Here is a 16708-nt window from a genome sequence, read left to right on the forward strand (position 1 = left end):
CAATCAGAGGCCGGGGATCGCCGATCTGCCTTACGGCGCTGCTGCGCAGCAGCGCCGTATGATGTTTACATTTTGCCGGCGAGCCGCGATCGGCGGCTCTCCGGCTGTTCACGGAGACAGCCTCCGTGAACGGACATGGAAAGGCCGCTCCGTTTCCATGGAAACCCGCAGACGACCAGTTTACGCCAATCGGCGTTAGCTGGTTGTCAAGATGTTAAAACTTTAAAGGTGCCCATACATCTAGCGATGTATCTAGCGATGTATTGGCAGATTCGACCAAGAGACCCCTCTATCTTATCAAATCCAATAAGAGAGAGATCTGTCGGCTGCCCATACACCACGTCGATTCCTGATCAATTTTAGCATGAAATCTCTCGACAATCGGCCTTGTGCGCCACATCCCCCGCTGTGCCTCTTTCCCCGTGCCTGTAAATGTATATACAGTGGGTTGCAAAAGTATTCGGCCCTCTTGAAGTTTTCCACATTTTGTCATATTACTGCCACAAACATGAATCAATTTTATTGGAATTCCACATGAAAGACCAACACAAAGTGGTGTACACATGAGAAGTGGAACGGAAATCATACATGATTCCAAACATTTTTTACAAATAAATAACTGCAAAGTGGTGTGTGCATAATTATTCGGCCCCCTTTGATCTGAGTGCAATCTGGCACCTATGGGAATGGTTAAATAAACCGCGCCCAACCACATAACCACACCACATAACCACACCCATGTCCTGCCTAATCACACCCACACCTTCCACCTCTTTACACATGCATGTGAATCCCCGTTCCTACCCCTCTTCCATGGGCTTGCTCCTGGCTGGCTTTGGCTGCCTGCGAGTCTGCTAGTCTCTGGACTGACTCAGGCTGAGAGGCTCTGCGAGTGCGACGCAGTCACACACTGCGTATTTATGGCTGCCTGCGGCCACCATACTCTCGCTCGCTGACGTCGGCTCCTCCCTCCGCCAAGCCCAAGGTGGGCTGCCTGTATCTTTCCCGTTGCACCGCGCAGCCTGCCAGTGTTACCAACCTTTCACGTTATTTTTTACTGACAAATACCTAAAAATGTACTGACAAAAGATTATTTTTACTGACAAAATTTCCCCACTAAATGCACATAAGAGACAGCTTTTCCCCAGTAAATGCACATAAGAGACCGCTTTTCACCAGTAAATGCACATAACAAGACACCATTTTTCACCAGTAAAAGGACATAACAAGAGACAGCTTTTCACCAGTAAATGCACATAACATGAGACTGCTTTTCACCAGTAAAATGCACATAACAAGAGACTGCTTTTCACCAGTAAATGCACATAACAAGAGACAGCTTTTCACCAGTAAATGCACATAACAAGAGACGTATTTTCACCAGTAAATGCACATAACAAGAGACAGCTTTTCACCAGTAAATGCACGTAATAAGAGACAGCTTTTCACCAGTAAATGCACGTAATAAGAGACAGCTTTTCACCAGCAAATGCACGTAATAAGAGATAGCTTTTTACCAGTAAATGCACGTAATAAGAGACAGCTTTTCACCAATAAATGCACATAACAAGAGACCGCTTTTCACCAGTAAATGCACATAACAAGAGACCGCTTTTCACCAGTAAATGCACATAACAAGAGAACGCTTTTCACCAGTAAATGCACATAATAAGAGACCGCTTTTCACCAGTAAATGCACATAATAAGAGACCGCTTTTCACCAGCAAATGCACATAATAGACAGCTTTTCACCAGCAAATGCACATAATAAGAGACAGCTTTTCACCAGCAAATGCAAATAATAAGAGATTTTCACCAGTAGATGCACATAATGACAAACAGCCAGTGTCCCCAGTATATGTAGTCAGGGATAAGAGACAGCTTTTTACCAGCAAATGCACATAATAAGAGACAGCTTTTCACCAGCAAATGCACATAATAAGAGACAGCTTTTCACCAGTAAATGCATATAATAAGAGACCGCTTTTCACCAGCAAATGCACATAATAAGAGACAGCTTTTCACCAGCAAATGCACATAATAAGAGACAGCTTTTCACCAGTAAATGCATATAATTAGAGACCCGCTTTTCACCAGCAAATGCACATAATAAGAGACAGCTTTTCACCAGCAAATGCACATAATAAGAGACAGCTTTTCACCAGTAAATGCACATAATAAGATACCGCTTTTCACCAGCAAATGCACATAATAAGAAACAGCTTTTCACCAGCAAATGCACATAAGAGACAGCTTTTCACCAGCAAATGCACATAATAGACAGCTTTTCACCAGCAAATGCACATAATAAGAGACAGATTTTCACCAGTAAATGCACATAATGACAAACAGCCAGTGTCCCCAGTATATGTAGCCAGGGATATATGTGCCCAGTATATGTAGCCAGAGGTATATGTCCCCAGTATATGTAGCCAGGGATATATGTGCCCAGTATATGTAGGCAGGGGTATATGTCCCAGTATATGTAGGCAGGGGTATATGTCCCAGTATATGTAGGCAGGGGTATATGTCCCAGTATATGTAGACAGGGGTATATGTCCCAGTATATGTAGGCAGGGGTATATGTCCCAGTATATGTAGCCAGGGGGTATATGTCCCAGTATATGTAGCCAGGGGGTATATGTCCCAGTATATGTAGCCAGCGGTATATGTCCCAGTATATGTAGCCAGGGGGTATATGTCCCAGTATATGTAGCCAGGGGGTATATGTCCCAGTATATGTAGCCAGGGGGTACATGTCCCCAGTATATGTAGCCAGGGGATATATTTACCCAGTATATGTAGCCAGGAGGTATATGTCCCCAGTATATGTAGCCAGGGGGTATATGTCCCCAGTATATGTAGGCAGAGGTATAGGGTCCCCGTTTAGGTAGTGAGTGACAGGAGCGCCCCCCCTCTAGCTGCCGCCGCTCCCCCCCTCACCTTGCAGCAGCTTCAGACCTTGATCAGCGGGCGACCCGACCAGTAAGAGGGCGCCGGACGCCCCCGCTCTATATGCGGAAGTGATGTCACTTCCGCACATCAGTGCAGCATGCTAAGTCCTAGCGTCCGACTATTGTTCGCCGCCTGATCGAGGTCTGACGTGGCGCCGGCGGCTAGAGGGAGGAAGGGAGCTTCGGCCACAGGGGTAGAGCGGCGGCCGGGCGGCGCCTCTCAGAGACAGGCGCCTGGGTGCCTTGCACCCGCAACACCCGCCCAGGCTCGGCCCTGGCAGTCAGTTGTCTATAGACATTGCCTGATGAGTGCTAATGACTAAATAGAGTGCACCTGTGTGTAATCTAATGTCAGTACAAATACAGCTGCTCTGTGAGGGCCTCAGAGGTTGTCTAAGAGAATATTGGGAGCAACAACACCGTGAAGTCCAAAGAACACACAAGACAGGTCAGGGATCAAGTTATTGAGAAATTTAAAGCAGGCTTAGGCTACAAAAAGATTTCCAAAACCTTGAACATCCCATGGAGCACTGTTCAAGCGATCATTCAGAAATGGAAGGAGTATGGCACAACTGTACACTTACCAAGACAAGGCCATCCACCTAAACTCACAGGCCGAACAAGGAGAGCGCTGATCAGAAATGCAGTCAAGAGGCCCATGGTAACTCTGGACGAGCTGCAGAGATCTACAGCTCAGGTGGGAGACTTTGTCTATAGCCTAGGTTCTCAACGTGTGGTACGCGTACCCCAGGGGGTACTTCTGATGGTTCCAGGGGGTACTCGGGCTTGATATACTTAACCAAGAATAACAAATTTAGAGTTTTAGAAAATGATAAATCTTATGTAAACAACCCCAAATTAGTGTTTTAGCTAATCAAAAACAATTGTAAATTCTTGGAAATTGTTTAGAATATTATCATGTACTATGATTAAATATATATTTGTAAAGGGGGTACTTGTGATAATGTTTACTATGCTAGGGGGTACTTGGTGAGTACAGGGTTTTAAAAGGGGTACATGCCAATAAAATGTTGAGAAACACTGGTCTATAGGACAACTATTAGGCTGTACAAAGTTGGTCTTTATGAAAGAGTGGCAAGAAGAAAGGCATTGTTAACAGAAAGCATAAGAAGTCCCGTTTTCAGTTTGCCACAAGCCATGTGGGGGACACAGCAACCATGTGGAAGAAGTTGCTCTGGTCAGATGAGACCAAAATGGAACTTTTTGACCAAAATGCAAAACGCTATGTGTGGCAGAAAACTAACACTGCACATCACTCAGAACACACCATCCCCACTGTCAAATATGGTGGTGGCAGCATCATGCTTGGGGGGTGCATCTTTTCAGCAGGGACAGGGAAGCTGGTCAGAGTTGATGGGAAGATGGATGGAGCCAAATACAGGGCAAACTTGGAAGAAAACCTCTTGGAGACTGCAAAAGACTTGAGACTGGGGCGGAGGTTCACCTTCCAGCAGGCCAATGACCCTAAACATAAAGCCAGGGACCAATGGAATGGTTTAAAACAAAACATATCTATGTGTTAGAATGGCCCAGTCAAAGTCCAGATCTAAATCCAATCGTGGCAAGATCTGAAAACTGCTGTTCACAAGCGCTGTCCATCTAATCTGACTGAGCTGGAGCGGTTTTGCAAAGAAGAATGGGCAAGGATTTCAGTCTCTAGATGTGCAAAGCTGGTAGAGACATACCCTTAACCACTTCACCACTGAGGGGTTTTACCCCCTGAGCACCAGAGCAATTTTCACCTTTCAGCGCTCCTTCCATTCATTCGTCTATAACTTTATCATTACTTATCGCAATGAAATGAACTATATCTTGTTTTTTCCGCCACCAATTAGGCTTTCTTTAGGTGGGACATTATGCCAAGAATTATTTTTTTCTAAATGTGTTTTAATGGGAAAATAGGAAAAATGTGGGGAAAAAAATAATTATTTTTCATTTTTCGGCCATTATAGTTTTTAAATAATGCATGCTACTGTAATTAAAACCCATGAAATTTATTTGCCCTTTTGTCCCGGTTATAAAACCATTTAAATTATGTCCCTATCACAATGTTTGGCGCCAATATTTTATTTGGAAATAAAGGTGCATTTTTTTCAGTTTTGCGTCCATCCCTAATTACAAGCCCATAATTTATAAAGTAACAGTGTTATACCCTCTTGACATAAATATTTAAAAAGTTCAGTCCCTAAGGTAACTATTTATGTATTTTTTTTAATTGTAAATTTTTGAATTTTTTTTTAATTACAAAAAAAAAAAAATGGGGAGTGTGGGAGGTAATGAGTTAATTTTTTGTGTAAAAGTCATTTATTTGTATGTGAAAAATGTGTAGGGTGTAGTTTACTATTTGGCCACAAGATGGCCACAGTAACTTTTTGTTTTAATGCGACCTCCAAGCGTCCTTCCGGAAGCTTGGAGGAAGTAAAAGGAGGCTGGACACGTGAGTTTTTTTTCACAATGATCGCGCTGCCCATCGGAGAGCAGCGGATCATTGCGAGGCTTAGATCAACGAACGGGAATGGATTTTCCCGTTCATTGATCTCCGGGCGAGCGGGCGGCGGCGTGTTTACTAGCGGCGGGCGGCGTGTTTACGAGCGGGAGTGCGGACAGCGTCGGGAACGCGGAAAGTACGGATTTCTCCGTCCCTGGGGGTTAAAGGATGGAAAAAGGGACGGAGAAATCCGTACGGGCGGGGGTAAAGTGGTTAAAGATTGGCAGCTGTAATTGCAGCAAAAGGTGTTTCTACAAAGTATTGACTCAGGGGGCCGAATAATTACGCACACCCCACTTTGCAGTTATTTATTTGTAAAAAATGTTTGGAATGATGTATGATTTTTGATCCACTTCTCAAATGTACACCACTTTGTATTGGTCTTTCACATGGAATTCCAATAAAATTGATGCATGTTTGTGGCAGTAATGTGACAAAATGTGGAAAACTTCAAGGGGGCCGAATACTTTTGCAACCCACTGTATTACCTCTCCACGGCCTCTGCTTGTCCCCCGCTGGCTTCCGGGATTCCGTCTCTTCTTACACGCGCTCCCCACGTGGTTTCCTTACTAGGAAACCACATGGGGCATTCGTGTATGCAGAGACGAAAGCCAGCGGGGGACAAGTGGAGGCTGCGGAGAGGTAATGTATACATTTACAGGCACGGGGGACGGGCACAGCGGCGGATGAGGCACACAAGGGACACTTACATTAGGGGGGACAGTGTTGGGGGTTTCATCGCGCTTGTCCTTTCTCAGAAATTGCAAAATCGTCCCGAAATTGGTCGCATTGTTGGTTGGGCATGCACTTGGCGGCACAGATTTTCATCCAATTCGATTATAATAATCGAATTGGATGGTCGATCGGCCGCCAAGTCTCCTGATGTATGGCCACTTTAAGGCAGGGTTCACACTAGTCCAAATCATATATCCTTTCATGCATGTGAATTCCCATTTGTACTTAAAGCCAATGTTTCATTCACACTTAAATGTGAATTTCACATGCAGGGGGAAAAGCATGCAGCGGTACTGGTGTCAACCAAAAAACTGACTCTTTACCATTTTGTAACCCTTTACCTGTTGCACTCCTCTACAAGTGCCTCACGTTCCTCTTTACTGGGATTCTTCTGTCTCTCATATGCTTGAAACAGGATGTGTTGTGAAGCTGGGCCCCACTTGAAGCGGTTCCTACGCATTTTTTTATTTGGTATGTCTTCACAGGAGATATCGTCAGTCATCACAATCTGCCCAGCGTGTGTGAACTCTAAACAGAGAAACATATGAAAGTATGACTATCGACGTGCTCTTAGGCCTGTTTCAGACAGATGGCTAAACAGTGCACTTGTCTGCTGGCCACGGGCGCCTTTTGGCTGCAATTTTATGCAGCTAAATGGTAGCATCACTAACCCCACGGGTCTCAGAGTTTGACACGCAGTGAGATTAGCCAGAGACAAAAAAAAATGCAATGCATCACAACTGCACTCAGGTGTGTCTCAATACAGTGGTCGCCTCTCTATCGCTCATGCCAACCACTAGCCGGCGACCGGTCCGTGCACTGGGTCAGCTGACTAGGGCTGGTTGGAATTGATGAATTCCAAACTTGACAAAATTCCCAAATTTCACAAGGATTTCCAGACAGATTCATATTTCGGTGAAATCTGAGTTTGCATTGTGAAATTGCAAAATTGTAATATATTGTAAATATATTTTGCACTAACCCTAAAATTATTATGATTAGTGCAAATTTGCAAAAATATGTTCACATTAGGTTACAAGTTCATTTAGAATATTTACTCTTACTAATGCTGGGTATACACCATGCAATGTCCCATCCAAAGTGGAAGCTGTATTGTGTGTACATGTCCAAACTGCGATTGATTACTTCACAAAATCAATCCCGTTATTAATTGGGAGCAGATCGGACATGTCGGAAATAATCGCTTTCGGTTCCGTTAATCGGATGGGAAGTTGTGTCGTGTGTACCCAGCATTACGGTTTTTGCTTTTTCACTTAGAAATTTTGCCTTTTGTCTCTCGAGTATACTCCATAGGCATTTTCTGTAATTATGCAAAAAATAATTTCATATGTTTCAGAATTTACAGATTTGGAATACTGTGAATTCTGACATTGAACTGCAAAATTATGAGGGGAAAGTCAAGTTTTGGAATTCTGCAAAATCCCTGGGCTCATCCTTACAGCTGACGTACAATGAATTAACCACTTTCTGCCTCCTGTGTGAAAGAGGCCTTAAAGTGTTAGTGTGTTTGTATTTAAGAGAGAGCCCACACTGGCAGGGAGCGATTTCCCTGCACGCAAATTTGGATTCAATCTGAAAACCTGTGTTAATCAATGGCCTTGTTCACCTCTGTGAATTCCACATGCATTGCGCATGCGTAAATACTTTATGACAGTGCTAAATCTCTCCACGCATCACATACGTATTATCCTTTAAAATCATTAGTTATTTAAGAATTTAGGGATTAGATTCTTGCAATACAGAACCCCTCATTTACTTTAAAGAACCACTGTTTTAGCCAGAAGACTGGATATTCAGAGTTCTGCTTTAAGACACATTTTTGAGTGAGCCTATACAGCCTGAGGAAGGAGCTTGTCTCCGAAACAGCGTCTGTCGCTGTCCCTGGGCGTTATCTTTATGCAATAAAGAGCTTGAATACATCTACGTGGTGTTGCTGATCTCTTCTACCTATGCTTTGGGAGCTGCTGGACTACAGCGCCATATCAGCTTAGCACACGGATACCCTCACCAGGGTGCCAATCGACTGTGGTGTAACAAGAGTTGTGCTTTAAGACACATTTGTAGAGGAACAATTCTGATGTACAGTGGAACATTTTGTTATGTTTTACTGAGGACACAGCAGTTTATCTGCCATGTGTCCTGACATTTAGTCTGTAGGTATAAACAATCCTAGTAGAACAGAAAACAATTATTTTACTGAAATGGAGGGTACGGGCCACCGGAAGCTTCAATTTGGTATAGGTCCCAGGGCATGTCTTATCAACCAGAAATGGAGGGTACGGGCCACTGGAAGCTCCAATTTGGTATAGGTCCCAGGGCATGTCTTATCAACCACATGATTACAGTGGCCAATAGCCACCTCCTGTGGTCTCCTAGATGTGATTGACAGACATGACACACTCACATTACCCCCCACTGTTTGGGGTCAAGAGTTAACCCTTGACTGGCTGTTCATAAGAGGCTGCCAGGCCAAGCGAGCTCAATTCTTTCCTTTCTAATTTCAACTACATCTTAGCGTAGCTTCACTCTGTACATATGCTGTAGTGCAACGTAGCTTAGAGACTGAGAAACCTAAATCAGGTGCTAGACCTGGTTTATGATGCCATGTAATGGAAGATGAACTTTTGATTCGTGCTTTGCTGAGGCAACCAATATTCTTAAAGATGCACCTGTAATTCTGCTGTATTCCTGTGTATAATACATCTCCCTAGGGCCTGTTACCACTACACGCGGATTCTGAATGCAGAAAAACGGACTCCAATGAATGCCTATGGGATTGTTTCCTCTAAACGCAATTTTTCTGATGCAAATTTCTGCATCATGCATCCGTTTTCCCATACAATGAAAACGTTAGTGGAAACATACCCATAGGCATTCATTAGAGTTAATTCATTCAGAATCTGATTCAGAAATCTGCAACATGCCATCCATAATTTTTCTGCATCCAGAATCAGCGTATAGTGGAAACAGGCCCTTAGTTATTTGAAGACGTATGTGATTTCCCTCCATTGTCCACTGCTGCTGTGAGAATGTCAAGTTACTAAGTTCCTGAAATATGGTACAGAAAGAAGGTGGTAACCCCTAGCCCCCTAGCAACCACCAATTACATTGTAACAATTTATTTTGTCTAATGAAGACGAGCGTGCTAAGTATGCGACAAAATGATGTACGTGTTGGTCAAGTGTAACCCTACCTTGAATGTGTTTTAATTAATTAAAATATGAACCTGACTAAATTATGCATTATACCTACATTATCTGTATCCTTTTTAAGATTACTGGCATGTTAACCCCAGTTTAATCATGTACATCATGCTTATAGTGATTGGCCTTTTGAAATCATTGTCAATATTGTGTTAAAGAGCTAGTAATATCTGCAAACTCTGATTATGGGACTATAGACTGTGGACTACTTATTTTTGTAATGTAAGCAGTGCTAGGGATAGGTGTGTATTTTAGAACAGAAGCAAAATCATTTTCCAAGCATATTGCTTTATTGATCATAGCCTCAATTTCATTTATGTTTTGGAACAAAATACATATGTTGCCATTTTAGTCACTTTTCCCATACAAAGTGCCCCAAACAAACTGACATATAAATACTCACGCTTGGCAATCTCTCGCTGCTTGGCCACATACCACGTGTACAGTGCTGCTCGTTTCTGAGTTTTCATGGGTGTACCTTTATTGAGGTGCTGGGATAAGTGGGATTGGTTGAGCCCTGTGGTGTCTACCACTTCACGCTGTGGAATATTGTGCTGTTGCAAGTAAGATTTCACAAGCTTGGCTACATGCCATGGATCCTCCCTGAGGCAAAAAAAATAGTTTTAATAATTAAACAGGAACTTAACTGCATATAACATAATGAATAAAATTGCTTATTTTTACAGTATTACTTTATAAATAATTTGGTCAGTGTTTGCCCATTTTTAAAATGTTCACCTTCATTTAAACTCTGAAATGTATCTCAAGTGGTGACATCTTTACTGCTGGAAGGTGCATCACTGTAGAATGTTTGTACACTGTGTGTTCTGAAGACAGTAGAAATATAGTAATTCCCAGTCTCCCAGAGTGCACTGGGAGAAAAATTTTACATAACAAACAGCCCAGGCTGTGACTTCATTAGGAGGGCAGCATTATATACCAATATACTGCAATATATAGATATAGGAAGTGTTTTTGATGCTAAAGCCAGGATCATGAACATAAAAGGGTTATCCTCCTGAATAATTGATTATATTCTACTATATGTCACTAGAGTTCCCCTTTAATACACAAGCTCATATTAACCCCTTGAGGACCGCAGTGCAAACCCCCCCCAACGCTAAATTGGCCACTGCAGCTTTAAGGCCTTGCTGCAGGACCGCACAACTCAGCACACAAGTAATTCCCCTCCTCCCCCTTTTCTCCCCACCAACAGAGCTCTCTGTTGGTGGGGTCTGATCGTTCCCCCAGTGTTTATTTATTTTTTATAAATATGTTCGTTTTTAAAAAATAAATTCTACAATGTATTTTTTTTTTTGTTAAATCCCTCCCACCAGCCAGGCAAATTACGGCGATCGGCTGTCATAGACTTCAGCCTATAAGAGCCGATCGCTCTCCTGTGTCCCAGGGGGACAGCTGCCCATGTCCCCAGTACAGCGCTGCCTTAGATCGCAGCGCTGTACTATGTTAATTGACAGTGGTTTCACCGTCTAACAGTCTCCTAGCGGTTTGGTAAAATAATTTAGGTCAGTAAGATACCGCATTCGGCATTTTTTCTTCCAAATTCACTAACCTTTCCTGCACGCGGTAGAAGTTTGGTAATATACCAAAATAACATGCTTTAATTCACTAAGGCCTCGTTCACATCAGGGACGTTTCTGTGCGCTTTTCACAGCGCACTGTCCTGTGCGTTCAGCAAGGTATTTTCCCATGTAATTAAATGTAGCTGGTTCACATCTATGCGCTGCAAACGTAGGGTTGCATGCATTTCTGTGTGTTGAGCTGTAAAGCGCACTTCAATGCAAGTGAATGGGTGCGCTTTTTTAGCGCATAGAAGCGCATGCGTTTTTTTACCCCAAATTGGAAAAAAAATACATTTACATATAAAAACAAAGCTTTATTGACAACTACTACTACTACAATAAGCAAAACGTGATTTGAAGAAGCGCAGTGCAACGGACAGAAACGTGCACTAAAGCGCACACAAGCGCATGTGCTTTCACACGTTTCTCAGCGCAGCAGATGTGAACAAGGCCTAAGCCAGTGTTTCTCAAACCTGTCCTCGTGACTCCCCAACGGTGCATGTTTTGCAGGCAACCTCATCTATGCACAGGTGGGGTAATTAGTATCACAGCTAGGTGGATTCCCTGTAGCTGAGACAGTACCCCACCTGTGCATAGATGAGGCTGCCTGCAAAACATGCACCGTTGGGGAGTCACGAGGACAGGTTTGAGAAACACTGCACTAAGCCCTGTTCTCACCAGCTGTGGAGCAGATCTGGAAGCAAGTTATCAGTCTTCTCTTACCAGTCTGTGCATGAGACAGCTGTGTGATCCCCATATACTTGATTTAAGCAGCTGGGTTCCCGCGATACCGGAATTTAATAGCCACTATGCCCCCAGAATACTTAAACAAAACAGACATCACCAGCCCACCCATACGACCTGTCAGTCAAAGGGGGGCATTTGCCCCACTGTTCCCAAGCACTGTTGGGCCCTCCATGCTGCCAGACACCTCCCCCCCTCACCTGTCCCACTGCACTGCTCCATTCCTTCTTTCTGACTTCATCTCTCTGCCTGCATCTTTTTCAGACCCGTTGCATGTTATTGTGCAATAACAAAATGCGCCAGGTCACTGAGGCACTGGCAGGAAGAAAGATGATGACAGCAGTGCCGGGACAGGTGAGTTGTAATCCATAAACGAAATCATGCAGGGGCCCTGGGGAGCAGTCGGGGGAGACTTGGTGGGGGGGGCTGGCAGCATAGGAGGGGGCCACAGTGCTCGGGCCAATTTTGCTGGGGGGAGGGTGTAAGGGGGCCCCAGGTTACCTTTGCCCTGAGGCGCTATTGGGGCTTGAGCTGGGCCTGTATGTGCCCCTAGACATCAGTATTAGGTAGCCAGGTAACATGTAATGAATAGTGGAGATGCCGCCGCGCGGGCAAGCGGCATGGCGGCTATCTCCGCATTCCAGCCAGCGGCTTCTGCCGCGCAGCAACACGCTGCTGGTTCGCCTGGTCCTTCTAGTGCACACAGATTGAGAGCTACGCGCGCGCGCGCGCCAGGCGACAGGACCTTTATGCTAGTAGAAGGGGATCCGCTGATCACGCCAATCAGCTGACTCCAGCTATGCTCCGGATTGGCTGAGTGACTGGGGCAGTGCTGCGGAGCGCTCTGGCTATATACAGTGGTGTGAAAAACTATTTGCCCCCTTCCTGATTTCTTATTCTTTTGCATGTTTGTCACACTTAAATGTTTCTGCTCATCAAAAACCGTTAACTATTAGTCAAAGATAACATAATTGAACACAAAATGCAGTTTTAAATGATGGTTTTTATTTTTTAGTGAGGAAAAAAACCTCAAAACCTACATGGCCCTGTGTGAAAAAGTGATTGCCCCCCTTGTTAAAAAATAACTTAACTGTGGTTTATCACATCTGAGTTCAATTTCTGTAGTCACCCCCAGGTCTGATTACTGCCACACCTGTTTCAATCAAGAAATCACTTAAATAGGAGCTATCTGACACAGAGAAGTAGACCAAAAGCACCTCAAAAGCTAGACATCATGCCAAGATCCAAAGAAATTCAGGAACAAATGAGAACAAAAGTACTGTAATTGAGATCTATCAGTCTGGTAAAGGTTATAAAGCCATTTCTAAAGCTTTGGGACTCCAGCGAACCACAGTGAGAGCCATTATCCACAAATGGCAAAAACATGAAACAGTGATGAACCTTCCCAGGAGTGGCTGGCCGACCAAAATTACCCCAAAAGCGCAGAGAAAACTCATCCGAGAGGCCACAAAAGACCCCAGGACAACATCTAAAGAACTGCAGGCCTCACTTGCCTCAATTAAGGTCAGTGTTTACAACTCCACCATAAGAAAGAGACTGGGCAAAAACGGCCTGCATGGCAGATATCCAAGGCGCAAACCACTTTTAAGCAAAAAGAACATTAAGGCTCGTCTCAATTTTGCCAAAAAAAACCATCTCAATGATTGCCAAGACTTGTGGGAAAATACATTGTGGACCGACGAGACAAAAGTTGAACTTTTTGGAAAGTGCGTGTCCTGTTAAATCTGTCGTAGAAGTAACACAGCATTTCAGCAAAAGAACATCATACCAACAGTAAAATATGGTGGTGGTAGTGTGATGGTCTGGGGTTGTTTTGCTGCTTCAGGACCTGGAAGGCTTGCTGTGATAGATGGAACCATGAATTCTACTGTCTACCAAAAAATCCTGAAGGAGAATGTCCGGCCAACTGTTCGTCAACTCAAGCTGAAGCGATCTTGGGTGCTGCAGCAGGACAATGACCCAAAAGACACCAGCAAATCCACCTCTGAATGGCTGAAGAAAAACAAAATGAAGACTTTGGAGTGGCCTAGTCAAAGCCCTGACCTGAATCCTATTGAGATGTTGTGGCATGACCTTAAAAAGGCAGTTCATGCTAGAAAACCCTCAAATAAAGCTGAATTACAACAATTCTGCAAAGATGAGTGGCCCAAAATTCCTCCAGAGCGCTGTAAAAGACTTGTTGCAAGTTATCGCAAACGCTTGATTGCAGTTATTGCTGCTAAGGGTGGCCCAACCAGTAATTAAGTTCAGGGGGCAATTTCTTTTTCACACAGGGCCATGTAGGTTTTGAGTTTTTTTTCTCACTAAATAATAAAAACCATCATTTAAAACTGCATTTTGTGTTCAATTATGTTATCTTTAACTAATGGTTAACGGTTTTTGATGAGCAGAAACATTTAAGTGTGACAAACATGCAAAAGAATAAGAAATTAGGAAGGGGGCAAATAGTTTTTCACACCACTGTATATGACTTGCCTGTCAGTTGCAAGTTCTCTGCTGTTGCGAAAACTTACGTGTGAGCACTCAGACCCCAGTCAGATCTTACAGTGTGTTAGAACCAGCTGGAGCTGGGAATTCACACTTAGTCAGATTCCGGTGATAGCCGTTAAAGTATTCGTGTTAATCTGTTAGACTAGTTCCCAGGTGTTGAGACCAAGGACCTCACACCTAAGACTAGGAGATTGCTACTTTGCTACTGTTAATCTATTAGACTAGTTCCCAGGTGTTGAGACCAAGGACCTCACACCTAAGACTAGGAGATTGCTACTTTGCTACTGTTATCTATTAGACTAGTTCCCAGGGGTTGAGACCAAGGACCTCACACCTAAGACTAGGAGATTGCTACATTGCTACTGTTTATCTGGTAGACTAGTTCCCAGGTGTTGAGACCAAGGACCTCACACCTAAGACTAGGATTGATATATATACTGTTACCTGTTATGACCTCTGGCTTTCCTGACCACTCTCCTGCTTGCTGATTCGGTACCTCCGCCTATCTGATTACCTGTTGCCGACATTGTACCGATACCGAATCAGTCTTCCGTCTCTGTACTTTATCTGTCCATGTGTTGCCGACTTTGCTTGTCTGACCTTTCTGACTGTCACCCAACCCTTGGGTGATCAGCCTTACTGTACTATCTGTGACACTTGCTCTTCGGGTGTTCATCAGCTGCAAGCACAGGCTTATGGTTAATTGCTCCTCAGGGGGCCATCCTGCAGCTCGGTCAGTGGTCTCTATCCCTTAGGAGTCCACTGGCTGCAGTACAGTCTGATTCCCTGCCCTCAGGGAATCACTGGTTGCAGTACAGTCTGATTCCCTGCTCCTCAGGGAGTCCCTGGCTGCAGTCCAATCATATCTCTCATTACACCAGTTATCACTCTTGCAGTCCGGTCGGTGGTCCCTGCCCCTCAGGTGGCCACTGGCTACAGTACCATCCGATTCCCTGCTCCTCAGGGAATCCTCGGCTGCAGTACTGTCTGTATTACCTCCATCTCAGGAGATCATCTTGCAGCACAGTCAGTGGGAACCTGCCCCTCAGGAGTCCACTGGCTGCAGTGCAGTCTGATTCCCTGCTCCTCAGGGAATCCTTGGCTGCAGTAGTGTCTGCATCTTCCGCTTCTCGGGAGATAACTTCTCCGTTTACTGTTGCACCAAACACAATATCACATTGGGTGTCCTGTGTCTGGCTATACTTGTATTATTGGTGATTCTGCAGATCACCACATAATCAGGTATAGCATCTGTATTATTGGTGATACTGCAGATCACCAATAATCAGAAAAAATCTGTGTTGCTGACACCAATCGTTACATAACATCCATGAGAAATAGCAAGAGGTCCTCTCCAGTATTACTCAGCAAGATATGCCCCCATTATAAGCTGTTCAATGATAGTGACCCTCACACATCTAATATTAGCTGCCAGTATTGCATATTCAGTGATCCCCTTGTGCAGAGTCATGAGCGGAGCAGTTTAGAGAGGTAACTTACATCTCTGTACTCCAGCAATACCATCTCCCTCCAGACTTCACAGTCTTTATGGCTCCAGTGCCTGCGGGTAATGTGATAAGGGGCATCACTGGAGTCATGGAGATGGGACACTAGAAAAGCCTGGAGGGAGATTGCGTCACTGCAGTACAAAAAGGTGAATAACCTCTCCAGACTGCTTGCGACTCTGCAGGCCAGGGAACCTGCCGCAGGTCTCCATGAGGCCTGTGTTGGGCGAACATCCAGATGTTCGGGTTCGAGAACGTTCGGCCGAACGGTGTCCCGATGTTTGGTACGTTCGTGCCGAACACCGAACATAATGGGAGTCAATGGGGACCCGAACTTTCCTGTATTGCAAAGCCTCCTTATATGTAACATAGACCAAATTTTTAGGGTATGTGGACAGGGGGGGTGGGTATAAGAGGAAACAATTTTTTTCCGAAAGGACCTTATAGTTTTTGAGAAAAAAGATTTTTACGTTTCAAAGGGAAATTGTCTTTTAAATGCGGAAAATGTCAGTTTTTTTTGGCACAGGTAACAACAATCTTGTATTATTTTCAAAGCAAAGCAATGAGTTTTGTCGCCATGCAGTGATTAATAAATAGAAATGGGATATTACGGAAAGCGGCAACGCTAAGCCATCACAGATGTTCATGGTCCTTGGTCGGGGTCGGACTCGGGGAGTGTTGCGTAGTCGTTTCCAATCCACGATTGATTCATTTTAATTTGTGTCAGCCGGTCAGCATTTGCTGTAGAGAGGCGGATACGCCGATCTGTAATGATGCCTCCGGCAGCACTGAAACAGCGTTCGGACATAACGCTGGCTGCAGGACAAGCCAGCACCTCTATTGCGTACATTGCCAGATGTGTAGCTTACAATAATTGAAGGGTGCAGATGGATTATTCAACACGGCTACGCCATCTGACATGTAGTCCTTGACCATCTTCTGC

General features: G+C 44.3%; 1 protein-coding gene across 1 annotated transcript in view; it reads right to left on the reverse strand.

Annotated features, from left to right (window-relative positions):
- Positions 1-16708, reverse strand: part of HNF1A (HNF1 homeobox A) — a 112059-nt gene that overhangs the window by 50926 nt on the left and 44425 nt on the right. Inside the window, exons 2-3 of the mRNA XM_068238643.1 lie at positions 9826-10025; positions 6540-6726 (exon numbers count right to left, since the gene is read on the reverse strand). Coding sequence (XP_068094744.1) covers positions 6540-6726; positions 9826-10025 — 387 coding nt within the window. The remainder of the gene's footprint in view (positions 1-6539; positions 6727-9825; positions 10026-16708) is intronic.

The sequence above is a fragment of the Hyperolius riggenbachi genome, chromosome 1 (genome assembly GCF_040937935.1).
Source record: "Hyperolius riggenbachi isolate aHypRig1 chromosome 1, aHypRig1.pri, whole genome shotgun sequence".
Classification (NCBI taxonomy): Eukaryota; Metazoa; Chordata; class Amphibia; order Anura; family Hyperoliidae; genus Hyperolius; species Hyperolius riggenbachi.